At 44.9% G+C, this 27,881-nt stretch overlaps 1 protein-coding gene across 3 annotated transcripts in view; it reads left to right on the plus strand.

The window, feature by feature from the left end:
- The window catches only part of UST (uronyl 2-sulfotransferase), a 189,259-nt gene extending 162,166 nt beyond the window's left edge, over positions 1 to 27,093 (plus strand). Inside the window, exons 9-11 of one of the 3 annotated variants that reach the window (XM_021390489.1) lie at positions 33 to 312; positions 7,088 to 7,147; positions 7,661 to 27,093. In XM_021390489.1, the coding sequence (XP_021246164.1) occupies positions 33 to 312; positions 7,088 to 7,147; positions 7,661 to 7,667 (347 nt within the window). In that variant the 3' untranslated portion in view covers positions 7,668 to 27,093. Of the gene's footprint in view, positions 1 to 32; positions 3,641 to 7,087; positions 7,152 to 7,660 lie in introns of those variants that run through there. The other 2 variants (XM_021390491.1, XM_021390492.1) reach the window with 2 other exon arrangements.

Here is a 27,881-nt window from a genome sequence, read left to right on the forward strand (position 1 = left end):
AGTACCTGCCATGTTGCTTGTTTACTTTACAGAACATAGGAAACTTGGCAATCTGACTGTGACAGTGAAAAAGACCGTCCCCTCTCCTGAAGCAATACAGATCCTCTACCAACGTATGAGATATGAATATGAGTTTTATTACTATGTCAAAGAACAGTTCCACCTCCTAAAGCGCAAGTTTGGACTGAAGTCTCATATCAGGAAACCACGTCCCAGACCCGAGTTCTTCATTCCTTCTCCCCTGGAAACAGAGGAACCAATAGACGATGAGGAAGAAGATGACGAAAAGTGGCTAGAGGATATCTATAAAAGGTGATGGATGGAAGAGCTATCCTTTCTCTTCTGGTGACCCCTCAAGCTTTCTTAAAATTTTTTAATTATTATTAAAAGTAATTCTTTAAGGAACTGAGTTAATGCGCAGCAGCATTTAAAACAGAACAAAACACAATGTTCCCACATGTTGGGGCAATGGGAAGATACCTGGTTTTGTGGGTTTGATGTTACTATACTGTGTTGGCTCCACAGATTTCTTGCTATAGCATATTTCAAGAGAGAATTTTCTACTGTCTATCACAAAATAACTTTTGGAGTACACCACAGTCCTGTGGGCATCTGCAGAACGTGAAAGAATACATCAGGCAGTATTGCAAAGTGAATTTTACAGATTCTCATCTCTCTCTTTCTCCAGAAGCAAGTCGTCATTGCATAATACTGTGGCATTAACTATTGGAAATGAGAAGGCAGTGAGCCATTTGGGAAGAGTGCCTCTCTCTGCCCCGAGAGCACTGGTATTCATTCCAGTGATGCAGTCAGAGCCTTTGCCATGTGTTCACATCTGAGGATAATGGGCTCAAAACTGGGTTAGATAATGGCTTCTGAATTTGTCAGTGTAGGAGGTGTAAGTCTACTATTCTGGCAAATTAATGTGAGTGGACATAAGGCAAGTTACAGAAGCTAGATATTTTTGGTAAGCCCTTCTAATTCATACAGTAAAAAAAGTTACCAAGTCAGTGAATGGCAAGAATGGATGAAGAATTTGAAGAGTTGGGACAGGTGATGTAAACTGGAGTTTTGTTTCTTGCAGCTGAGTACAATTCTATTAGACTCTGAAGGGAAAGATGCAGTGCATGGTTTTTATGTTCAGGAAGAGTATTTGTAGATTTTTATTCTTATTATGGACCAGAAATCCAAAGAGATATAGAAAAAAAAAGTTACTCAATGAAAAATCTTAAAAGAGATGGAGCTCTGATTCAGTATAAACGTTGTTTCTGTGGTCACAGAATTTAGTTGTTCTTGGCTGAAGCAGAGCACAGCTGCCCCTACCTACAGGCATCTGCTTTTAGAATGGCTAGAAATAGTAGTAAGGATACTCACAACTTCTCTAGTTGAAATACTTCAGAATGATAAAACAAAGAGAAGAAGAAGCCATGCCTTGTAAAATTGTCAGCTCAGTGATGCTTTGTTGCAAGATGCACTGTGAAAGTTTGCCCTTGGTCACTGCAACTAGTACTATCAGACAATAGGAAGTGGAGTGGTGGAGGCTGGGATCAGAAATGGGAGTAGCTCCCACATGCAGCATCTTTGAGATAGGCATCCTGGGATGAGCAGCTCGGTGACTGCTCAGCATTTGTCTGGGCAGGTAGGACATAATCAACATCAACAGGCAGAGCCCAGTAGAGCTGGGGTTTCTCAGTGAGGCCTTAGCCTTTTATGCACGCTTTTGCTCAGAGGAAGCTAACCAATAGGAGAAGATAATAGCAATAAGCTCCTGTTCCAGAGTGCAGGAAAACAGCTCCTTGCCAGGATGAGTCCCGTTCAGTAACACTTCAGGAGTAAGGTTCCTGTGTCTAACTCGTATCTTCTCAAACATCTGCTGGGCAATTTTGGCTTCCTATTCTACGGCTGCTCTAGAGCAGTGTGACTTCTGTCTTCGAGGTCACCCTTCAGTGTGAACTAACAGGCAAAAGTTATTTTGTGATGGACAAGGCATATAAGCTCAGGCTAAGCTCAGATGTGTTTTTTCAAGGATTTCCTCTGCCACAGGTCTGCTGAGAGCCAATACCTGTCTCCCTCACCAGTCAGTCTTTACTGTACCTACATATAGAGAACGAAAATAAAGAAGTGTAATCATGTTAAGAAAAAGGTGTTTATTTACAGAAAATGCTATGTAGAAAACTCAATTCACATTAACATCCCAAGTTGGCGGTAGAAATACGCTACCATAAGGGAGTACATTAAAGAAAGCTGAAAGTGGCATGGATAACAACTAACCTATTAGCTAAAATATGAATCTGCTGCATTGTATATTTTAAGTGGTTTCTATGAAATTACATTGAAAGAGTAATGATTAGTTTACACACTGTGGAATTGTTGTATTTTGGGAAGAAAATTAATATTCTCACCTCTCAGAAGTTCCATTTGAACACTTTTTGCCAACGCTGTCACAGAATAATCAGTCACTTAACACATTCCTGCAAGTTCACTGCCGCTTACTGTTAAGTCTATTTTTAACTGTTTATTTAATGGCATCTTCAGCCATCACTACTTATAACCCAAATACAAAAACTGTTAAACAATTTACTTGCTAGGTTTTAATGTTGTTGTATTTTTCATAACAATTAACCTGGCCTCTCCTCCTTGAATGGTACTTCATAAATTTATCTGGCACACAGCATCTAAGATTCCTGATCCTACAGCTTACTTGTTTGTCATTAAACACATTTTACGTAATTGTTAAAAGGTACGTTTTAAGCTGGTTAATCTTTGACTTATTTATTGAAACTTTTCAACACATTCCAAATTTTAAGTTGCTCAGGAAGAAGATGATTTAAAAGATTATATTTTGATCTGATTAATGTTTCTTATTTGAAGAAAAACATTGTTTTTAATCCTTTAGCCCACAACAGCTTTGTAGGAAGTGCCATGCATGTACTTGTAAATCTTTGTTGGGGGAAAAAGGTGGGTGCTTGACATTTATGAAAATAAGAAAATATACGTGTACTTCAGCTTAGCTATAAATGAAAGCAAGTATGTTCTGGGATGAAATATTACTTAACTTATTCACTTCCATCTCCTGAAATATAAATAAGCCATATGACTCTCTATTTTTCAGTCCAGCAATGGTTAAAAATAAAACTTGTACGTTTCTTCTTAGTGCAATAGTCTGCTTGCTTACACTAGTTTCCTTTCCTGGGTGTGCTGGCTGCGGGGACGTGTGGAATGGCACCTGATGGAGCAGGACTTTATACAACATAGTTTATTATCTAAAGGTTGAACTTCAGCAGAGAGGTTGGGGCCGGTTGTTCCTGGGTTATTTTCTGTGTCCCAAAGTGTCTGGAGGTGTGAGATTGAAAGTGAAATTATTTTGCTCACCTGAGATATATGCAGTATGTTCCTGAAATACCTTGTGTCATCTGCTTTATGGCTGCTAAGTAGGAAAGTCTTATGTAGAAGGGAAATGGCTTCGTCCCCATACGGCATTGTACTTGACATGGTATTTGATGTCCAGGCTGAAAAGCTCCAAAAGTCCTAAGCAATGTTATAACGTGAGTGAATATCAGCTCTTTCACACTAAAGAGAGAATCAAACATTGTTAAAAAGCAGCATTCTGGAAAAAATAAATTTTAGTTTTAAGTTTCAATTATGGTGACAAATGGTGCATTTTTTGTTCCTGTTTAGTTTACTTCTCTTACCTCTCTGAAGGTGTACGGCTAAATCAGAGTATGTAAAACATTCTCTATTTATATGTAGAGAAGTACCTCAGCAGAACTCAGCGTACGTGAAATCACAAATATATCTGAGGTATTTCAATTTGTAAATGATTCTTTACCACTGTACCTTTCTGATTAATTGTTTGAATGTCGTGAAATGTATGCTTGTATCGTATAGTTGCAGATGACACCAAGCTGGCAGGAAGTGTCAGTCTGCCTGGGGGTAGCAAGGCCCTACAGAAGGATCAGGACAGGCTGGATCTCTGGGCTAACGCCAATGGGATGAAGTTCAACAAGACCAAGTGCTGGGTCCTGCACTTTGGCTGCAACAACCCCAGGCAACGCTACAGGCTTGGGGCAGAGTGGCTGGAAGATCGTGTGGAAGAAACAGACCTGGGGGTGCTGGTCAATGCTTGGCTGGGCATGAGCCAGCAGTGTGCCCAGGAGGCCAAGAAGGCCAATGGCATCATGGCTTCTATCAGAAATAGTATTGCCAGTAGGAGTAGGGAAGTCATTGTCCCTCTGTACTCAGCACTGGTGAGGCTGCACCTCGAGTACTGTGTCCAGTTTTGGGCCTCTCACTGCAAGAAAGACATTGAGGCCCTGGAGCGTGTTCAGAGGAGGGCGATGAAGCTGGTGAGGGGTCTGGAGCACAGGCCTTATGAGGAGCGGCTGAGGGAGCTGGGATTGTTCAGTCTGGAGAAGAGGAGGCTCAGGGGAGACCTTATCGCTCTCTAACTACTTGAAGGGAGGTTGTAGTGAGCTGGGGGTCAGCCTCTTCTCTCTTGTAACTAGTGACAGGACGAGGGGGAATGGCCTCAAGTTGTGCCAGGAGAGATTTAGGCTGGACGTTAGGAAATTCTACTTTTCTGAAAGAGTGGTCAGACGCTGGAATGGGCTGCCCAGGGAGGTGGTGGAGTCACCGTCCCTGGAGGTGTTCAAGAAACGTTTGGACGTTGTCTTGAGAGACATGGTTTAGTGGGGTTATTGGTGGTAGGTGGATGGTTGGACTGGATGATCTTGTAGGTCTTTTCCAACCTAGCTAATTCTATGATTCTATGATTCTAAAATGCAATGGTACATAATATCATCAAGGGACAAAATTACAGATTTTAAAAATTGGAGACCAAAACTGTGGATATTAGCCATTGAACTCTCCTCCTTTCTATATTTGATGCAATAAATATTTAATATAAAGGTACATTTTTGGACTAACAAAGGAAACCACACTGCATACCAACTTGGATGCTCTTTATCAAACTGAAAAGCATGGTCTGCCAAAGAATAGAACTCTCCACCTTATTAAAAAAATAAAGCTATGTAATTCACAGGGAAGGGTAATGGTGCTTTGATCTTTTCATCCATTTTAAGAAAGGGAACATATGTGACATTATACCATTGCCTAAAACAACAGCAGCAACATTTTCAAGTGCTAGAAGACTGTAATACAATACCACAGCATTCTTTCTCTTTTAAGGAATCAGCTTTTATAGCAAAGATTTGAGCAAACATAAAACCTTGTCAATTATCTGTTTGCGTGAGCCAAGACCAGAAGTAGAACTGAGTGCTACATATAAATTTCTATCAGCAGGCTCAAATGGAAAATGTCTTACCAAGTCTCGAAAGTGCATTGATGGGACCATTTGTGCTGTTACACAACAGCATCTCTGGGACTGTTTGCAGAATAAGGCTCTGCCTAGGTGCACAGAGGTACAGTGCAAAATGTGCAGGAAGACAGCTCAGTGAGAAAGAGCCACTGTGGAAAAAATATGCAAAGTGTTAGAAGTAGATGAAAGGGATCTTATTTTGATGATTGAAAGCTACATCTCAGTTCCTCAGCCAGCATAAACTATCTGCTAATGTCTCTCTGGCAACCAAAAAATTCTCATAATTTTTTGTCAATTTATCCAGAAATTGCACTGCAGCATGAAGTGAACTTCAAAGATAAGTTGCAGGCTTTTAGAAATAGGTGTGTGCTGTGGAAGCACGGGCACACCATACTGGTTGTGTCGTGGCAGTGGTGTGTGGAGCTGCGCATGTCAGGAGCCTGGAGGTGGGATGGGAGGTTGCTCCAAGGGCAACAGCAGGTTGAGAATGGGGGAGATCTTCTGAAAATAAGTACTTGGCCTTTCAGACACCATTAAATGGTAAGGTTTGACCAATGGTATATTTAGATGTGGATTTTGAGTATAAACATGTGGATTTCCTTTTCTGAGTGCATAAAGGAGGAATGCAAGTCTGTTTTTGCATTTAACTGATTGTAGCCAAAGTTAGCTGTCATCTATGGGTAAGTAATAACACCAGTGTCAGCCAGGCATGGTAGGAGTGTGTTTTATTCAGACTTTCACCATCCTTCAGTTCCTGTCCTGGTACCTGATGGGCAGAAGGGAGTATAGCAAAGAAACCTGCTAAACTGTGGGAGAATCTGTGCTGTGAAAAGCAGAGATCAGCAGTAGATGGAGGCAATGCTGTTCAGAGTTAAGAATCTAAACACTAGGATGATATAGAGCATCCAGCCAAAGTGTCACACAGAATGCTCACTCTCCTTATATATCTTGGGCTATTTGGAAAACTTGAGACCGTGGCTTAAAATGAAATGCTGCTTCAGATGTGTTTTGTATTCAGTTAGCATTCCTTTGGCTTTTTCTATTTGTTTCCAGATTGCTACCTTACCTAAAAAACTTGGCAGAGTGTGAGCACATGTGAGCACATAGCCTATACCTGTATCTGATGTGCAGGAGCTGATCCGATACAAAGATTTAATCCTTCAGCAAAATTCTCCAGGCTGCTAGTAAGCTGAGTGAAATGAATGTGCATCAGTGCAGTGGTGCTGCAAAGGAAAGCATTACTTCACTTTTCAAATGTCAGGACCATAAAGGAGACTGCCAGGGTTTGTGAGAGTGCTGTCAGATCACAAAGGCCAGTGGCATCTCCCAGTTTTGAACTCATGATTGTCTACAGTTCAGGTGCAGGAAAGATGCAGAGGGTGTTAGCAAGAGCAAAAGTCCAGAGGATAGCTTCCCATGGCACATGGGGATTTCTCCATTAGGAGCCTCCAGTCTAGCTTGTGTGGTGAGAAGGAGGGAGAGGAGATAACTATACGGTTGTTGGTCTCTTCAGTTATTCCCAAAAGAAGAAAAGATCCATGAGATCACACTGGAGAGATTTGCTGGAGAAGTGACAATGAGGCACCTATGCATCCATGAAGAGCCGCAAGCCTTTCCTCTTTCGTGTTCTCCATTTGTTTTGTGTTTCAACAAATGATAGATCTTGTTGGTATATTTCCCAAAGCCTGTCTGTGTAGGGTATTTCTGCATTAACCGTATGGTCTGAGCACCTTGGAAAATGATTAACGTCTTTATCCTTTTGATCCACAGTGGAGGTAAAGAAGTGCTGTTATCCCCATTTCATACATTGGGAATGGATACAGCCAGTGGGTAAGTGATATTCCCAACATAGCACAAGAAGGTTGTGAAGAAAACAGCGATGATAATGTAGACAAGTGTCGTAGCCCTTGAATCTTCTTTCTGTCTAACATTGGTCCTAGATTTCAGAAGGCAAAACAAGTACCATGGAATTTTTTAGTTTACTTATCTTTCCCCTAAAACTTGCAAACTTCTCAGTTAACAACCTAAATACGAAAGACTTTTCAGCTGTTAAGCAAATATTTATGTCCTTTTGGGTCAATGGTTATTTCTAATCTTACATATTTGATTACACAACAGATAGCTGCAGAAGTGGCATGGCTTTATGTTAGCTTTATGTTTGGGAAAGGTGATCCTGTGGTGATAAAAACAGATATGAGGATGGGTGGGTGGCTGAAGTCACATATGGTGGAGTTAGTCATTTGTAAGAATATGGTCACGTCTTCTCCTGAAAGCCTTCCTGAAAAGTCATCAGATCTGTTTGCTTATGTAGTCTAAATTGTTTTTTCCTTCTGATTCCAACAGTGCTTAGAAGCCCAGAAGATGAAGCGATGCCTTCCCGTTCAACCACCAACACCAGCATGGAGTGAGGTGACAGGCCCCGTTCTGCTCCCCACGCCGCTGGCTTGGCATGGAGCACCGCAGGCCTGATAGCTGCCAGGCAGGGTGCAGGCTGCATGCCTCCATGCTGACAGCCCCAGCGCTTGTCCCTCATCTCGCCCAGCCCTGCCTTGCTGCCTTGCCTCGGCAGTGCGCTCTGTGGAAGTTTTGCCTGTGTCTTCTGGGAGCACCTTCTGGATGAGAGAACAAACATGGGTGTAATCCCCGCTCCTCTGCAGTGCTTTGTGGAGCCTTGCCCTGACCTGTGATACTGGGGCAAAGATACTGAGGAGGAGCCCACTCTGGTGTTGTCACCTTCACCTCTGCTCCAGATCCAGTTTCTGTGCTGAGTACTGGGGCCAGTCATGGCCTGCTTCTGTAGAAATAACTGAGGCTTAGACATGTCAAATCTGTCCTCTCTGGCTCGGGGCAGAAGGCTGAAATGTGCTGGCAGGTGAGAGCACCAGGGTGCAAACAGGTCTCGGTAGCACCAGCCTTCAGTTGGGAGCACAGCCTCGGTGTCAGCAGCAGCCCTGGAGGCTGGTGTTGGGGGGAGTGAGAGACTGGAGCGACTTTCTCAGTTGTAGCTATCTGGTGGGCATTTCTGCCAAATCTCCTTTGGACAACTTTCTTTTGGAATTGTCAGCACATGCTGTGGGAAAAACTTTTCTTCCCGCGCTTTTTGGGATGGAAAGCTGGCAAGCGGGGCCCAGCAGCACCTGTATTCCAGGGAGGCCAGGGGCACCAGGGAGGAGCAAGGCAGCACAGGGCCTGCTGTGTGGGGCTGAGCTCCAGGCTGCCCCTCATGCAGGGCTGTGCTGATGGAGGACAGCACAGCTCCTCGAGCATGAAACTGACCTCCTCACAATGGGTTCTCTTGTCCACAAACTCCATTGTGAAAGCTGCCTGAATTCTCCACATAACTGAAGCTTCCCAGCAGGTTTTGCCCCCAAGAGCATGATGTGGCCCATCGGTGCTGGCTGGAAACCGGGCTTTCGAGTGGCTCCACAATCCCACCCTTGTCAGTCACGCCACTTTGGTCTGTGCATGGGGCTCTTTGTGATAAATCTCACTGGAATTTGGAAACTGTTCAGCAAATTTGACCTCTGCTTTGTTTTAAAAATATCACAGTGTCAAGCAGCATCGTGCATGCCTTATCACTCAAAAGCTGGGAGAAGGGGATGGAATTATGATGTAGTCAGCTCTGATTTTCCAAAACAATGCCTTTTGAGTCAAAGGAAAAGTTTGAGCTTCTCAGAGAGGGAAGCAAATGTCCTCTCTGCTTAGGGGAAGGGGGCTTTTCTGTAGCCTGCTCTGACTCTGCACATGCACGTACCATCACCCTAAAGGAGCCTAAAGTGTTTTTGTGCAATGGCAGCCAGCTCCTATGAGGAAGACAGGATGAGAACTGCCCCATTTCTCTGTTCTCACCACAGGAAGGGGAACAGAGGCAGCAGCAAAACCTTGGCCAAGACCAGCTCTGATCAAAGCTAGGAACTGCTTTGCAAAAAAGGCAGAAAAGTGCAAATTACATAGGAAAACTTACCAGATAATCGAGAAAGTCCAGGAGAGGGTGAACAGGGAAAATGCATTTAGCTGCCAGTCAGCATTTTTCAGGAGAGCTGCGTCCTTTGCTAAGGTGAACAAGATCAGGCCCTTTCTTCCCTAAAAAAATGCACATGGTCCTGTGGTGTCCCCCTCCCCAGGCTGTGGTGTGGGTCATGGTGTAGGTTGTGGTGTGAGTTGCAGTGTTGGTCGTAGCACTGTCTCTGGTGCAGACAAGCACACAGAAGCATGGATGCCTCGGGAGCCCCGCGCAGCTGGCAGCCCAGCCAGCTGCTGAATCGCTGTGTGGCCTGGCCTAATTGCTTAAAGCTTTCCTCTCCCTCACTGCAAGAGCTGGAGCAGAGAGTATTTATCTACTCTGCAAAACTTTATGGGAATTGGTGCCGTTTTGTAGAATTCCTAAATAATGTGGATCACAATAGCTGTGGCAGAGCCAGGCTTCGCAAGCTCAGATGTTTGCGATGGTTGTCTTATTCACATGCAGCCTGTGAAGCCAGGGCCTCATTCAAAGAGAGCAGAGAGCTTGCCCGCCTGCCTCCACCAGCCCCAGCAGCATGTGCCCTGCACCCGCTGTGCCCCAGGCTTCAACCTCCCTTTCCCAGCACCTGAAAGGAGCCAAAAAATGCCTCTTTGCTTAGAGGGATCAGTGCAGGCTAATCTACAGGAGCCTCTTTGCTGAGGACCAGGCTGCATGCCTTGATGCCCGGAGTGTTGCTAGCTCTTCCTTCCTCCCTCCCCTCTGGTTCAGTGTAGATGAAACAGCCTCCTATAAAAAAAACAGCAAGCCTAACAAGACCAAAGCATGCATTATTTTTCCAGAAGCTGTTAGCTCAGTGATCCAAAAAGTATTGCTCCCATTCCTGTTTGCATTTCTTGAGAGGAGAACTGGCAGAGAAATGGTGTGGATGAGCCCTGAAAACTGCTGTGGGTACCTGACCCCCAGGGAAGCGCTGCATTATTCGCTGGGACTCCAGCCTGGGAGGCTGCGTGATGGCTCCTGTTGTCTGGCCAGGGACAAAGGATCCTAAATGGAGGTGCCACCACACAGGGCATGGCAGTCTGAAGAACACAAGTGGAGCAGAAGCAAGCTGGAAGGCCGCTGTGTAGCACTGTGATTAGACAGCCAGCACCTGCTGGGATACAGGGGAAGGTGGAAACAGCAGGGCATGGAGGACAGACACTCCCCATTCAGGTGCTATGGGGCTGGGCAGCCATAAAGGAGCTCACAGTAAGCAGCACAGCCACCAGCACAGCTGTAGGCACACTTCATGCAAAGCCGTAGCGGTGGGTCCGGGTGATGCTGTTTAAAGCCTCGCTGGCTTTCAGGTGCTGGAGCCAATGCGAGGGAGGCTGAGCAGCCTCTGCAATCAGCGCAGAGCTCATGCTCCACAAAAACACATGCCGAGCTTTCAAAGAATGCATCTGTTCATAATACCTCTTCGCAGCCCGCGGAAACTGGGGAAGGTGAAAAAAAAAAAAAAGACTTTTCTCTTCGGAGGCTGTCGTCTCAGGTACAGCTGTCCCGCCCCGGCCCGGCGGGCGCTAGGGGGAGCCGCCAGCGCGGCGATGCGGTGCGGTGCGGTGCGGGCAGGGGGAGCGAGTCTGGGGGCGGCAGGGGCCGCGTCCCGCTGGTCGGCTCCGAGAGTACCGAGGTGCTGCGAGGTGTGCACGCCCACAGCCCTCTGTCAGTTATTTTGGTCAGGATGGCACGTGGATCCCAGGACGGGGGCACAGATTAGGTGGTTTAAATCTTATGCCTCGGGCCCCTCTCCAAGGAAAAGCTGCTGCTGACTTACAGCTGTCTCGTGCTCTCTGTGGAATGAGAGGGAAGTCCATTCAGTCTGGTGAAAATAAACCCACCGTCATAGCTGGCATTCTCGGTGGTAGTCTCAGTGCAGAGGCCAAGGATTTGAGGGCAGTGACACATGAGGCATCTCACTCCTAAAGAGCTCGATCTGGGTTGAAACGTGTCATCAGAAAAGCATGAGGAGCCTTGCGCTCCCGCTGTCAGTACAGTGCTTGCCCTCTGCACACAGACCAGCTTTCCTTTTCTGTCCTGCCCGTCTGGCACACAGCACAGGGACCATTTACTGTACATTCACGTTAAAGGAGAAGCGCACCCACTTTCTTCTCACTGAGCTCGAGGACTCGTCAGCCCTGCACCTAGTGCTTTTCCATCGCCATTTACCCTTCTCTCCTGTGGGTTAAAAGTCTGCACCCAGCCTCATCATCTTCCCTATGTCTGTGCTCCTCCCTGTTCCTCTCCCCCTTGGTGCTGGGTGCCTGCAGCGCCTAGATGCAGTGAGGGATGGGCGGGCTGACAGGGTGAGGGCAGCTCGCCGGCCCCGTGCAGTGGCAGCACCATGTATGCCACGCCCTGGCAGCAGCCATCCTGTTGGCTCTCCTAATTATGGCTGTGCAGGGGTGTGAGGGACACTTCCAGAGTATGCCAGCCCCACAGTACCAGCCCACTGAGCACCTGTGAGATGGATTTCTGTGAGGAAAAGCACTTCTGTTTTCTGGAGCGTTGCTGGCTGGAGGGTTGCAAAAACGAAGCATGCATATTTTATTTGTTGCTCTTCACATCACTTACAATGAAGCTCCTACGAGATGTTGAACAGGAATTAACCCCCACTGAGGAGTTGCTCGGCCCACTGGCCCACCCCAGGTACAGAGAGCAGCGCGGTGCCACAGCTTGCAGGAGCACAGCAGCCGTGTGGCCTGTGTGTGCTCTGCCTTCCCTGTCAGCCCAGGATCAGGAGCGAGTCCAAAGGCCATCCCAGGCAAGAAGTGCTGGCTGTAATAAGGATGATGTGAGAAAGTGGAAGCTTTCATCATAGATGCCTGGAGTTCTTTCTTTGCTGTGTTATCAACAGGTCTGAGAGGTTATACAGACTCCTCATAAAGGGTGAAGCCAGCTTCAAATGGGTGTCATACCATTTCCTCCTGAATTCGTGTGATACGATAAACATAACTGCAGAGCCCAGCACACAGGCTGCATCCTGCGCCCTGAGACCAGGAGGTGCAGACAGCAACGTGGTGGCAGCCATTCCACCCGCAGGGCCTGGCGCACACCAGAAGCCCTCCAGAAGGGTTTCTGTCCCTCAAAACTGACTCGCCGCCCCACATCGCTGCTGCAGTGATCTCATGCTTCACAAGAGTTTCCCGGTGGAGCCCAATCCAGCTGCCAGTGCCTCTGTGGGTGAAATTAAAGAGATGCATCACCCTGGAGATGACCTGTGATCATACTAAGTTGAAGAGCACTCTGGGAAAAAGAAAAGAAAAAAAAAAAAGGGAAGAGTAAGAAAAACAGTAAAATAAAATCTATCGAGTCTCCAGGCTTTCCCAGGCAACTCTGGGTGGCCCAGTTTGAACTCTTCCCCCTGCAGCCACTGACATAGATATTTTCTTGACATGGCTTCCACACACTCACTGTGAGCCCTCCTCGGAGCTGAATGTGCTGTCTTCTCACTCACTAAGTAAAAAAAACCTAAGGTTGGAAAACATAAAACGCAGCAAGGCCATGCAGATGGCTCGTTGGGGTCTGCAGCACTCGGCTCCTGCGCACCTTCCGCTGAACAATGTGGAAACGATTTTTAAACTCAGTGGTGCCAAGAGAAGAAGGGAGGCACAGCTGCTTGGAGTCGTTGGGTGAGGAAGTTGAAGAACACCAGAATTAGAGGCAGGTCTTTCACGCAGCTGATTAGTGCGATGGAATGTCACATTTTGCAAAGAAAGTTTGCTTATCAAGCTGTAGATTTATTAAATGTGTTCCAGACTTGCATTGCTTCATTCAAGTTTAACAGAGCTGTAATACTTAAGATGCCCTTTAGCAATTTAATACTCTCTTGTACAAATCATTGGAAAATTTAAAATAGAAAAATATGTCCAGGCTTAACTGTAAGAAGAAGGGGAACTCTGTACGAAAACAGAGCAGAAAGAACGCATGGGTAAAGCTGAGTATTACTGAATATCTTACCACATGTACTATTCTGCTGAGTTATTAGTACATGCGCTCTGATCCGTAGGCCAAAGGAGGAACTAAGAGTAATAAGTTACAGAACAACAGCTTTTGGCATCAGGGCTGGAGACTGGCATCACACCATGCCCAGAAATCACTCTTCAGAAAACACGTTTTATAGATTCTTTGCCTTCAGTGAGTACAAATGCGGGTTTCTTCTTGAAGGAAATGAAAGGCAGTTGTTGGTCTTGCTGGTAAGAGGCAGGAAGTACTGCTGTCAAACATCAGGCAACTGCTTTTGCAAAAAAAAAAAAAAAAGGATGTAAACGTTGAATTGGTACATCATTAGGACATTAAAGACACTATTTGTTGGAGGCAGAGGGAGGGCAAGCCTGTGAAATGCCTTGCTGCTCCATAATTACTTGTGAATATAAACACATCCACATAAACATATTTGTGCATAAATGTTTTGGGCCACATACCATGTGCAAGTAAGCTCTTCTGAGTCTCTGCGTGCCCGACGTGTGCAGGGATCCATCCCAATTTAGACAAGAGGATGTTATTTAACATTGTGCATGCATGTGGGAAAGAAGAGAAGGGCTTTATTTTGCGGTAGTCAATTAGAGTGCTCGACTTTTTTTAAAAGAGTAAAGGCTCTTAAAGCAGCCTGCCCAACCCATTAGCTGCCCTACAACGCGTGCTCCTGAACCTGCAGCTGCTCTGCAGATGGCTGGAGCAGAAGGTGCAGCAGTGCCTGCTGTACCACACCAGGAGACCTTCCTGGGATGGAAGAGAGTGGCAAGCACACCTTTCTGAGGGCAGGGGTGAAAGACACAAAGCTGTATAACACAACACTGCACAGCAGCCACTTCCAGGGGCACCAGAAAGCTGTGTCACTCAATACACGGCTAGCGTGTGCTGAGCCAGAGAGCCAGCAGCCAGGGTGAGTCAATGGCATGCACAGCCCACGGGACTGCACGGAGGTCGGGAAGAGCCAGTGCTCCCAGGGGACAAACGCACTGGGAGTGTAAGGGCAGCACGATTAAGGATTTGCCAAAATTCACAGAGTTAAGCGACAGCTGGGCCTTGGATCTCCCCTCTCCTGCCCTCCTCACACACTACCAGGCCCTGAGCCATTTTTAACAATTATCGTTGCCTTCCCCTGGCGACCTCACACTAACTCTTTCCATACTATTTAAGGGCTGCAGGCCTGGAAATGACCTCCTGAATCACTGATCCCAGTCCCGTCTAATTGGAGGCAACCGCATCATATGATCCCAGTCAGAAATGCCTCAAAGTGAGAGGGTGGGAGGACTCGTAATGATTTCATCCTTCCAAATTCCAGAGGCAACACCCAAGCATTTGTGGCAGAGATTGTCTCTCACTTAGACATTGTGGGAAGACTACCATCGCCTGCTAGCAAAAGGAGTTTGTGCTGAAAGGTGTTTTGGTTTGCTTGCAGCTTTCTCAGTGTGGCTATGGCAGTGCAAGTGAGATGGGATCTGAGTAGAGCAGCCACTCATCTCTCCCACAATGCGTGTAGCAACTGCTTGATGCACAAAGCAGCAGCTTGCCAGCATCTGAGACACCAGGAGAGCCTGCTAGGCCTCACAGAACGCTACTGAAACAGAAGCTGGTGCAACATAATGAAGATTGGCAAGGTCTGGTGTATGGTAACAGGGCCTAATTTAAGCATGAATGTGCTAGCACCTCTGCCTTTGAAAGACAAGTGTTTCACGGCCTCTGGATACACAGAATCTATTTCCCTGAGCTAGGGTGGGGGGCTTACTTCTCGTTCTCCATTATCTTTCTTCTCTCACTTTGCTGTAGCTCTAGCACTTGGCAGCCTGCCCCTGAGCCTGCAGCAATGGCAGGAGAGAGGACCTGGGCAGCTGGTGGTTCTGTCTCTGCAGGGTGCAGGTCTCTGCATGTTTTTTTTCTTTCTTGTCACCTGATCCACTTGGTAGAAGAGTTGCACTGTGGGATCAACCTTCTTACTCACTGGACAGCACATCCTACAAAGCACATCTCCTACCAAAACAGGGAGCGGGGTGGAAGAAGCACAATGTGCCTCAGGTGGGGATAATTGGCAGTGGGAGAGAGACAGGTGAGTAGGTTTGCCTTGAGGGTTGGATAGAGAAGCAACCAAAACAAGAGGCACAGGGCTGTTACACCAGCCTCTCTACAGACCTTGGTAGCTGCTGGAGGCCTGGGTTACCTGGATGCTGCTTAAAAAGTGCTCTTGGACACAGATGATATATGAGGGAGTCTGAATACTGGCTAGAAGCATGGAGGAAAAGGTATGGAAAGTAGTCTGGAAAGAAGAGAATGGATACTTGTAGCAGCTCCTGACTGTAGACCATGGACTCCTAGCAAGAGTTGGACTCACCCAGGTATGAGGAGGCCCAGCAGCATCTTCCATGGTGGTGTGGCAGAAACAAGCAACAGGATCTCTGGACTTCTGGCCTTCCACAGGAACAACCCCCTTGCGCTGCTGTCTCCAAAGAAGCAGCCAAAATATAATGGTAAACAGCTACATGTTAAAGAACAAGGGCCCACTGAATATCAAATAGTGTTTTAACTTGCTCCAGAATGCGGGGATGAAATTCAGTTTCCTGTCACCACTGAATTGTGACAAGCTACTAGCAAAAGTGACTTGAGAGAAGCTGGCGAGGTTTCCATAGCTGATATCTGAAAGCTATGTAGAATTATCTGCCTCAGCAAAGTGAGGATAGCAAGCAAAAGAGGCTCTGTTGTCAGGAGTAGGCAAGAGGAATCACATAGCTGAGATGTATTGAGGTAGATAATGCAAATAGCTCAGGGGGGTTTAGTCTCATCTTCACCAGATACATCATATGAACTCAGTAAAGCCGCTTTGTCAGGAAGGAGACAGGGTACTTGTACACACTGTGTGGATTTCTTCCACATAGCACTAATAAGCTGCTGCTATCACTGTAACTCAGCTACAGGTTAATCACTTACATCTAAATTTTAAAATTTAGAAACAACGCTCTTATGAGTCCTGTTATTTAGGGTGGTGTAGATTAGGGTAGGATAGGAGCCCAGGTTTTGGATTTGGGTTGAGAAGAAGTAGTGTGAACCTTTTCTGAAAAACTGGGCATTCCTACAGCTAATGGCTTGAGAGGTCAGTCATTCACGGCAAATAACTGAAAATAACTGGTGGGTACAGAGAAGTTCATCACAATCCCAAGCAGTTAAAGCTGTTATTCATTGCGGGGAACTGCACTGCCAGGGGCTTGGGCATTCTGTGCATTAGAGTGCACCCACAGGCAGCCAACCTGTGCAGGGTTTTTCCTCTCTTTTCATAAAACCCTGGCATATCTGTGGGAGATGAAGTCAGAATCTTTTGACTTGCACAAAAGTAAGAAGAATGCTTCATCCATTTCTGCTGGAGATATATCTGGTTATTTCTCCATGTGGTTGTGTGAAATTTCTTGGCAAAGTTCAGCTCTTAGGAAGGCTATTATAGAACAGAGATTCTGCTGCATCAGCATTGTGTGAACAGATATTAAAAATAGACATAAATAGGAATGGCAGGTGTTGGTAGCATCAGTCTGTAAGTCAATTGCATGTGGTTTCCATAAAGTTCATTCTTTAAGAAAATCAATACTAAGAAAATATGATGACTTCTGCACCTACTCTGGAAACAAAGAGATCGCTGTGCGAGACCTGAGGAAGAGATCTCCTCAGCTGAAAATGGAGTAGCTGCTGCAGCTCCCATTGCCTGTCCTGAGTCCTCAGCCTTCTGCTGTCCCTGGTGCAAGAGCGGTGGCAGATAGCAATCAAGGAGTCAGGACTTCTGCTCCCACCACTCTTTCTTACCTTTTCCGTGACTGCTTTGTCTCCCAAAGCTGGTCACAAAACACGTGGTGTGGCGACAGGCTTAGATGGAGATGAGGAGGAGGAGTTAAACAGAAGCATTTTCAAAAATAATTTGGAGTGTGCCCTGATGGTGTGGTAGTGGCTAGGAGTGGAACAGCACAACTTCTTAATGTGTGGCAGGTCAGAGCTAAAAGCTCAAGAAAACGCTGTGGTGAACAGCTGGTTTTTCCCAGTGCCTTATGTTGCTACGTAGGCAAGTGGAAGCTGCCTCTGGAGGTCCATGGATGAGTGCTCGTTGCAAACTGACAGACCCAGATGTCTCTCAGCTTTCAGGTTCACAAGCACATCTCTCTAACAAGAGCAGTAGGTTTGGGGCACTCTTTGTCCCTCTTTGTCCTACAGATTCTCCTTCCACCCCATGTTTCTCCAGATTAAGTGATGCTAGCACTGGGGCAGGACAAACTTTCACCTGCCAGAAGCCCGTTCTGACACTGCTCCTGAGCCATTTCCCCATGCACTTCCACCAGAGGTAACACAGCCTCACATTATCCCATCCTACAGCAGGCAGAGGGGGAGCAGCTATCACCGAGTCCTACAGCAGACCGGCTGCTGTCAGCAAGAGAGGATTTAGCCTGGGGGATCTGAAGATTTTAATTTCCTTTCTTCTCTCTCTGACTTTGCCAGTTTCCTTCCTCTGAGGTCTTCTATACGCACAGCTTGTAAACAAGAGCAGAGGAGAGAAGGAGGAAGGGTCTCAAAATAGCCTGACTGCCTGCTAAACTCTGATCAGGTGGTGGCACTTTGCAGGTCTGTCGTGAGGAAAGGCGACAGGCAAGGTAAAGGTGGATTATGGGAGTCCAGCCAACAGGATATTAGAGAGAGAAAACTTTATAAATTTTTAACAGATAATTTTTTGCTTCTGTAAGGAAAATATTCAGCTTATGTTTACAAGAAAATACTGGCTGTCCAGGCACATCTTCACTGTCACAAACGGAGCTATTATAAATGTGCAAAAAGGTTCCCCCATCCAAAGCTGAGATTCCAAAACTACCTTCTCTGTGAGTTCTGTTAGAGATGCTGGAAGATGACCACGGTCTGCCAGTTTCTTAAGGAGTGGTTCTATTTGTTACAGTATTTGAAATGCGTGATCCTGAAATAATGGCTCAGGGATTGCTCAAGAGCATAGGATGCATCATCTCTGGGAAGATTGCTTCTCTCCCCTCTTTCTGCTTTCTCACTTGTAAGACAACATCTTCTGGAATGGGGCTTTTGTGCACGTTGCCAAAAATCAGTTTGTGAATTTGTGCTTCTGAAGCGAAGATGTTGAATGATGTAACCCAAATTGCCAGTCAGCTGGGTAACGCCAGTCAATATTCTGGAGCCTGGAATGGAATAAAGTTCACATACCTGCATTCCTTCTAGTTGTAGCTCACTTAAGCATTTGAAATATCCACTGAGTGAATACTCTGGGGTTTGGAGGTCAGCAGTGCTAAAAAGTGCTCAGAGGCTAGTTTGCGGAGCAAGGTCTTTGACTGGAGGAAATGAGATACAAACCAGCACTTTTTCCTGGGGCCTGAAAGAGAAAGGATACCTTGAGAGCTTGAACAATCTGCCCTCTGTTACAATACACACCCTGTTTTACCTAATTCAGTGTCCAGGTCACAGCAGCGAGCTCCCAAGCATTGAACATCTATGATTTATAGCAGCACAGATGAGGTCTTCAGCTTCTGCACTGCGCACCTCACAGTAGCAACAGTGATACTGCTACAAGAGAGTGAGAGGAAACTAACTTTGAACAGGAGAATAGTCACAATTAAGCCTTTTGGAGAGTTTTTAGCATTCTGAGCCTAAGCATAAGGAAAAGGTGCTTCTTCAGCTTAATGCTTTTTACATAAACAAATGCTGACTTAGTAGTAGTGTGTGGATGGGTCCACTGAACATACAGGTTTGACCTGAACGATGTATTCCCCCAGCAGTTTCCTTGGATAGCACATCTGTAAGGGCAGGGCCATGTTACTGGCTGGCCAAGCGGAGTGAAAACAATGGAGCTTGACCTGCAGCATAGAGATGTTGGCCCCAGTAAGCTCCCTCCCTGCTCTGTGAATTAGTTTTGTACTCACAAGAGGTTTGATAAGAGACACAGAAGTGGCATGGAAAGTGAAAACATGATTCAGAAGCAAAAGAAAATATGCACAGTAAGTATCTCTTCCTGCAAACCTTGCCTGGCTTTTATCCTTACCCTGTAACTCCTAGAGCTACCCCAAGTGCTGACTCCCTCTTCCTTTAAATGGTTAAAATCTAACTGTGCTCAGGAGGGCAGAGGGTAGTTCAAAACATAAATAAAGATGCGAGGCTAAACATCGGGCAAGCCACACTGATGTTTCAACATTCAATGGGGTCGTACACTGAGCCGTACACCCAGCTGGACTCTGCAGGATATTTATAAAAATTTGCCTCAGTAAGCCCATCTAACTCCACTCTCATTTTCCAGTGTCCAATATTGGATGTCAGTTCTGCTGTTGCTGCACTAACAGCATCTCATTTACAGTCTGTAGCCCTTCCGCTCACGTACACGAGGACAGAATGATTCAGATTAGTCTTGCCAGCCTTATTTTGTGTCTGGGCTTCAGAGAGAAGGTGGGGTGCCAGGCTCACACAGCAGTCAGTGAACCCTGGGAAAAATTATTACCCCAACACAAGGCATAGCATCCTCCAGTTTATCAGAGATGACTGGGACCATTGTAAAAGGTGACAGCAAAGTTATGACAGGCAACCATACAAGGAGATGAAAGTCTTTTGTTTCTTTAACTTACTGTCAGTCTCCACCAGTGATTACTGGAAGCAGAAGGAGGGGATAACTGGAGATGCAGAAACTATTTTCTGTTGAAGAATGTTTGTATCTTCATATTTTGTTTTCAAGAGCATCACAATCATTGCCTTGAGCACAAAATGTCTCTAGATATCTCTACATGCTCTATATAGGTAGAGTGTATTGAGAGACTACAAAGTATATAGAGAGAATACAGAGATATACTCTCCATATCTCTGTATACTTCGGATCATTGGATTTGACAGCCCATTATTTGGGGTGATGGGAAAGTGCCTGTGTTTGAACTGCCAACCTACGCTTGCCAGCCCATTATTGACCTTCTTCTGGAAGTGAAGAGCTGGAGTCCAGCTGGAGCACAGCCTGTGCTTTAGAAACACAATCGAGGCATGTTCTGATGTTGGCAGCATAAGCCCACCACTTCCAGGGTTGCAGGAGCCTCAGACCTCACACTGGTGAGACTGAGCCCTGGAACTATGGTTCCCTCTGTATTGATAAATATCTAAGGAATGCCCCTGAATGCATGTCCTTAATTACTGGAGCTGTGGGGCCTAGAAGGACAACATAATCAAGCACCCTTGCTTAATTGTTTAAAGTGCTGTGCATGTTGCTTGGATTCCTCTTGACACTGCTAGATTAGCTATGAAATAGGAATGCTAAACTTTGAAAACAGGACAACCATATGCCTTGGTAATTGCCCTTCTCTTTACCTCTCCTACCTTGCCCCTTCTCTGTGCTCCACCTCATGCAATTCAATCATATTTTATTGCTATATTTTATGGTGGTGTAATTAGTCCAGAGGACTAACAAATATATGCCTCTACAAAATGCATATTAGTTTCCATAGTTGTTGGAATCCAAAATATTTTTCTACCACTGCTGTGTGAGCTTTTTTCTTGTTCTCTGAGAAACAATGTTTTGTGTTGCTACTCTGGCTCCTATTCCCATTACTTCCCTTATAATAACAAGAAATTTCTGGGTGTTAGAAGCTGTCCTAGGGCCAGTGAGCTCTTCACCAAAATTTCTTCTCCAAAAGAGTGGTCAGGCACTGGAATGGGCTGCCCAGAGAGGTGGTTGAGTCACTGTCCCTGGACATGTTCAAGAAACGTGTAGATGTTGTACTAAGGGATATGGTTTAGTGGGGAAATACTGTTGGTAGGTGGACGGTTGGACTAGATGATTTTGTAAGTCTTTTTCAACCTTGATGACTCTAGGATTCTATGATCCACTGCTATTATTGTTGGGATATCATGGATGTGTCAGTCAATCTATGTGTAACTGAGCAGGGTTTTGACTGAAGCCCCCATAAATACTAATAGCAGCAGCAGCAATGAGACAGGGCTGTTCCCTACGCAGCAGACATTGCTGCTTGTGTTTAATTACTAACTGGTCTAGGAAATTCATTGTATTTCAACCATTGCTCTAGGGACTCTACCTGCCCACCAGCACCACATTAGCTCCAGTCAGCAAGCTGCTGGACACTGACTTGACAGCAGCCCATGGCCAACTTTGTATGCTCTCTCTGCTGAGCAGATGGAGGTATCTGTCCCTTCCCATGCAGTGCACCCTTTTCTCACTGACTATCCAGTGTCTAGGGGAAAATTTCCTCAAAGCTACTATCTCAGAATCTCTTAAATAATGTCCCAACAGGGCTTCTTGGACATGTCTGCAAGATTGAGCATTAGATTTGCTTCTAAGAATTGTGAACATTGCTACTTTTTTGAGAGGGCAAATTTGGCCCCTTCTGTGCTGCCAGTGGAACTGAAATGGTCTCATTCACCTAACAGCCACTCTTCTCAAGAGAATGCAATAAAACCTCCCAAAGTGAAAAAGAAGCAACTGACATTTGCCAGCTTCATGTGAAAATGATCATTTATTGTAGGGAGCCAAAGAAACCACTGGAGCAAGCTATCCGAAGAAAGTTTTCAGAAACAGATGACTCCTGTTGAAGCAGGTCAAACCAAACCATCTCTTTCAATTTCAAAACCTATGAAGCTATGGTGAAACACAGGAAAGCACCCAGAGAACTCTTCTTTCACTGTGAACAAGATACAAATGAGAGGACATGACCACAGTGTTACTCTCAGGAAGTGCTAGTTAAATCTCCCATCTCTTTGCAGTTTTCTCCTCGCAACTTCCCCAGTGGGCATCATGACTGCACTGATCTTGAGCAGAGGCTTTTATGGTTTTGTCCAAGATGACTGGGCATTGTGTAGTACCCTATGCCAAAATCAACCTCTAGATCTTTCATAATTTACTGAAAATGTGATAAATGCGCCCCTAGAAAATGTGCAAGCAAGAAAATCTCTGTTTGCATTTTGTGAAGCAGTGAATCTCACTGCAATCAATACAACATCTCTTTTCATATTATTTGCTAATAAGAGTCAGTCACTTTCATGGGGAGACAAATTTTTTTCACTCACTTCTCTGCAGGGCAAATGTCTTTCCCTCCCTGTAGATGGCAGCGTGCAGGGAGACCCTCTTCCAATAGGAATGGCTGCATTTGGCCTGCCAGCCATGGGATTTGTAGGTGCTGTGGGATTCAGCACTGCAGTAGCAGTGGGAGGCTGATGTGGTGCCCACGGTACAGCCCTTCCACCAGCAGTCAGCTCAAGTCCTGTTCAAGTGCCTAGTGTGCCACTGCCAATACGAGCACACGGGGGCTCACTGACTTACCCACACAGGCTAGTGGTAAACAAGCGACACTGAGAGCAGTCTTGCGGCCTCCTTTTACGGGCAGTCTGAGTATAGCCATGTGCCTTACAGCATGTTTTTTCTTTTCATGCTTATCTTGGCCAGTGATTGTTTACACTCATCTGTGGGACTGAGGAAATTAAAACAGCAAGCGAAGGTGTGCTGGTGGGCCTGTCTGTATTTCTCACTCCCTACTCAAGATCCAAATTCTACCTAAAATGTAGCATGGAAATGTCTTCCTGCCAGGCTCCTGCTAGGACCATGCCATGCCAGGGGTCTCGCTCAGAGAGCAGCCTGACGTCGTATGAGGGCAGCAAGTGGTGGTTCACGTGGTGGTTTTGCTTCAGGATATGATAAAGAGGTTTATGTTGAGAAAAGCGTAGCAACAGGTCAGAAACATTCACGACAATGAATGCATTCCAGGATTGCTTATGCTTACCGTGCCTTCACAAATATTTTTAAAAAGCAGTCTGTGTTGATAGAAAGCAGTTCCATTGTATCAGGAGGCCCAGTCTCAACTGTTTTCATGGAGCTGGGCATTCGCTCCAGTGACTTATCCAGAACAACTCATCTGAAGACATGGTATCGCACTGAAAAGCCATTTCCTGGTAACATGGCATCTTCCTTGGCAAAAGCTTCTTAAAACAAACAAAAAAGGCACAATAGATACATTTCTCAACTCCAGACTTGTTTTAGATCGTATCTGCCTGACAGTATGCACTGTTGGTCACACAGTAAGCAGCTTTCCCTAGTTTTCTTATTCCTGCTAGAAGATCCTGCACACCCTTTATGTATGTTTGCAGATATAGATCTATGATTACTTTGGAAGTGCAAAATACTTGGCATAAGGGATTGGGACAGAGTTTCCATGGCTCTGACAAATCTCTGTGCCTTCAGATTTGGCTGGCCCAAAACAAAATCTGTGCTTCAAAACGTGATTTGGTTTTTCAGCAATAAAACAAACATCTCAGACAGTGCTTTTTGGCTTTGTATCACCATCTGACCTTCTGCCTTCAGGGCTTAGGAAGGAGGCTGGGGGGAGAACACACGCACAGCTGAAATTGGCATTTCAGAGTGATTTCTGGCTTTGATTCCTCCTTTATGGAATCCTATCAACCAGCCAGTTGTCTGAGTGTGAGTTTCTGAGTGGTCCTGCTTGGCCTCTTCAGTGTGAATCAGCAAGTGCATGGGATACCACCTACACCTTTGAAGACAGCATCAAGCAGGGATTTAAGGTTATTTGTTGCTTAGGATTTGCTATGGGCTCTTTGCTCTCAACTATACTCCATTCTTGAAATGGACAATTTGTGCTGCCTGCCTTCCCCTTTCTACTCCTTACATGCTCCTGCTTCTTCTTTCTCCAGCCAGACCTGGAGAGACTCACAGTAATGCTTGTTACTGAGTTTAGGACTGCTCAGAAGAGCTCCACGTGGTGTGTATGTAGTGTTAGTGAATGAACAGTTTTGTATTGGGACATTAATTACCGAGGGGCCTGGCACAGAGCAGGAAATACAAGTCCTTTTCTTACATAAACATGTTCAGTTTTGGTTGGCTGAGTACCTGGATACCAATTCCCTATGGGTTGGGATCACTTTGGTGTACTTATGCAGTTACGTTCCTGTTTTGAATTTAACAACTCCCTAACTATCATCACCAAGGAAGAAAAAATATTGATATGCAAGTTACAAGAGACAGCAGACAATTTTGTTTTCCATTTCAACAGAAACGAAGAAAAATATTTAGCCAGAGGCATCACTAAACAGCCTGCTCTGCTCACGCAGAAAACTGGATGAACCACATTTGTCATTTCTTGACACAACACAGTATTTCCTAATTTTTGTTCTTTTCAGAATGGGGCCTTAAACAGAAGAAGTTCTCTCTGTGTACCTCTGATAATTATATCTTGTTATAGAAAGGAAAAAAAAAAACCAACAAAGTAAAAAACCTACACATGTTGAAATGGGGGGTAAGAATCCAAACACTGCATCACACATGCTATCTAACTGCACAAGTATCAGAGGTTTGTGCACTGTAAGAAATACTGTCAACACTGAAAATAGTCTGGGAAACGCTGCTTTGAGTTTTAATAATATGGAGTGTTAATTTAAGAGGTCTTAGGATAAGTACAAGCATCAGCTAATTACGTTTTATAAGCAGAATATAGGCAGAGGCTTTTCAGAGATCAAAATGAAGTACACTGCTTAATACAGTGGAAATATATGGGGAAATAGTTGGAAGTGTGTCTGTAAAGTAAGTTTACTGATTTATTTACCTCTCAGTCAGCCTTACTCTCTCTGTCCTCCTTCTATTTGCTCTGTTTCCAGCATAAAGTCTCAGATGCAGATTTTGGGAGGGCTGTGGAGGAGAAGATAATTGCTTTATTTTTTAAAAAATTCTGAAGAGGCAGGATTTTCTTGCAAGATAATCCCGAGAAGAATTTCCAACAAAAGGCTATTGTGGCCAGAGAAGCAAATCTTTTGGTTTTCCTTATGTTAGATAATGATAGTTAGTCTGAAACATGATAGTAGCCTGCCTGTAGCAGCATGGCATTCAGTAGGGACAGAAGACACTACTGATGAGGGGTAGACATATTTAGAAAAATATCTTTGTGGACCTTTGAGAAGTTGGCAGAAAATAAAACAAGGAAGGTAGAAGAAGAATGATTATTAACTTAGGAACCAAAGTATTTTATATCATATCAAGCTGATTTAGTAATTTGGTGCAACTGAAGAGAGAAAGAGAACCTGAGTTAAAAGGAAGTAAACCAGGACAGAAAACTGATCTGAAGTGACCCACACCATTGCAGTGCCCACCCTCATTCAAGTTTCCAATATCTGGTGAAATTCGAAGCGCATCACAAAAGAATTTGAAGTCCCTGAAGAAGACAGAATATTCTAAAGCATGGCTCACATGCCAGACTTCAGACTATATGAATACTTCAGTGTCTCAGAAAATTATCTCCAGTCATCAAGAGCAATATTCAAGTGAAATTATCTAAGCACCAGTAAGAGATAAAGTATGGAGCGTTAATAATATGGAACCTATGCACAAAGCAGTGGAAGATGGGAAAGAAGGGGGTGGCCTTACTTGTGTTATAAGCAGCAATATGACTACTTTGACACAACACATAAAGAAGAGGGAAGTAGCCACATGACAGATGAAGATGATAAGATGATCTATAGTGACACAGAAAAAATACTTACTCTGTTTTTATTTGTATCTGGGAGACAGAAGCTGATGTGCATATATGCCTTCTTTCTTCTCACAACTAAAAAGGACTATATTAGACTACTCTGACTGGGAAGAAATGTTTTGAAAATCAGAAAGCCTAGATTACTTGCAGTCAAGAGACTTACAGAGATGATGGAGAAGACCCTGGCCTAGAAATAATGTTACAACAAATCCTGAAACACTGGAAGGACCCTAGAACAATGCACAGCATTCAGCCAGCATCCCAGTAGGTCACCAGGACACTTGACAGCACTGCAGTTCAGTTTGCCTGAAAGGGGATCCTAGGCCAAAAAATGGGATAGCAAGCAGAAAAAAATGAATTGTTAATGAAATTTGACTGGAACAAAGTCACTAGAAGTCTACACTGTTTTACAACATAGCATTCTTGTAGGAGACTAATGATACACAATGTGTGTGTAGTTTCTTCCAAAGGGATTAACACAGGGATTGAAGCCACTCCAAAAAACTCATTAGAGTGTTCCTTTCAGATGGCCATGCATGTGCAGCAGGTTATTCTGTGTTGCGTAGGTATGAGCTGACTGAGCCAACCAGATGGTAGTTTGACTACAGTGTCTCAGTCATCAGCTATGGGTCACAGGTAAGGCTGAGGCAGCATTGATCTTGCCACACTGGCATTACTGATCTCTGCTGTAAAAACTCCACAAAGGACTTTGACAATTTGTTCTTCTGAAGGCAAGTCAGATGATCAGTGTGACTGAGCATGTGAGCAAGAGACACTAGCAAAGCACCGAAGGGAGTAGGATCTCAGCAGCTGGAAACGAAACCAGCTCCTGGTAGGGACTGAAAAAAAAAAATGAGATTGTAAGAACAGAAAAGTTTCCTGCCCCAATCCAGTTTGAGCAGGGGTGGGGTTTTATCCCTGTGTACAGTACTAGGGAGATTGTTTCAAGGCCCACAGTTTTAGAAGGCAGTTGAAATACTGGAGTGGGTGCAAAAAACAGCCACAAAAAAAATTGTGCAAGGCCTAGAGAAAAATGGCAAAATAAAGACTTGGAGAACTCAGTTGGTTGAGTGTAATAAAGACTTGTAAAAAATGAGAAGTGACTTGATTACAGAGGATATCTCCCTCCTGTGGGAAATTGTCAAGGACAGAAGAGCTCTTAATCTAGCAGAGAAATGTGTAATAAAAGCCAATAGTTGAAAGTGGAAGCCTGAGAAATCCAAATGAGAAAATAATCAGAGATGTTTGACAGTGAGAATAAACATTAAAACAAATTGCCAAAGAAAGTGGTGGGTTCTTCATGTCAAGCTATCATCACATCAAAGCTCCAGGCCTTTCTAAATGATGAGCTTCTGCTAGACAGCCACTGAGCTCCTTATGAGAATAACCGTCCAAAACTTTATAGCCCATCCCAAGGACTGAAACTTAACTGGCTTCAGGAGGCTCAGACCAGAAGTGATGTTGGCCTCTCTAGCCCTCATTCTGTGGGTCTAAGAAACTGATATCAGTTAGTTTAAATTTTAGAACTCTTATCTACCAGCCTTATATGTCATCTCCCATAAACAAAGACTTCCTGCAGCTATCATCTGATGGGACTCTGCAGTAGGTGAACAACTTTATCTGCATGTCTGGAGTTGCTGCTGCTGACCAAACCTCTCACTGTAGCTAAGTACCCTGCAGTAACAGGGGCTTTTCTCAGACATTTCTGTTTTCCCCAGAAAAAAAAAAAAAATACCAGTTTCTCCCTCACTGTCTTCCTCTCTTTCTTTCTTTCACTCTTTCATTTTCTCTCCGTCTTCAGTCACAATTGCCAAGTCTCCTGGAAAATATTTTCTAGCTTCTGGAACAGATTATTATCCCTGCTTGGTGCAAATCTTCTGTACTCTATTTCTCTGGGTGGTTTTCAGAGCCTCTTGGGGCCCACTACTTCCTATGATCTGGCAAAATCCCTGACCACCACATGAGACCTTGGTTTGTTTATTTTAACATTTATAGTGCAAAAAAATGAAACCAGCCGATGCCAACCATTGGTACAGAACAAAAAAAATTAATATAGACCAAA

This window comes from Numida meleagris, chromosome 3, assembly GCF_002078875.1.
Source record: "Numida meleagris isolate 19003 breed g44 Domestic line chromosome 3, NumMel1.0, whole genome shotgun sequence".
Taxonomy (NCBI): Eukaryota; Metazoa; Chordata; class Aves; order Galliformes; family Numididae; genus Numida; species Numida meleagris.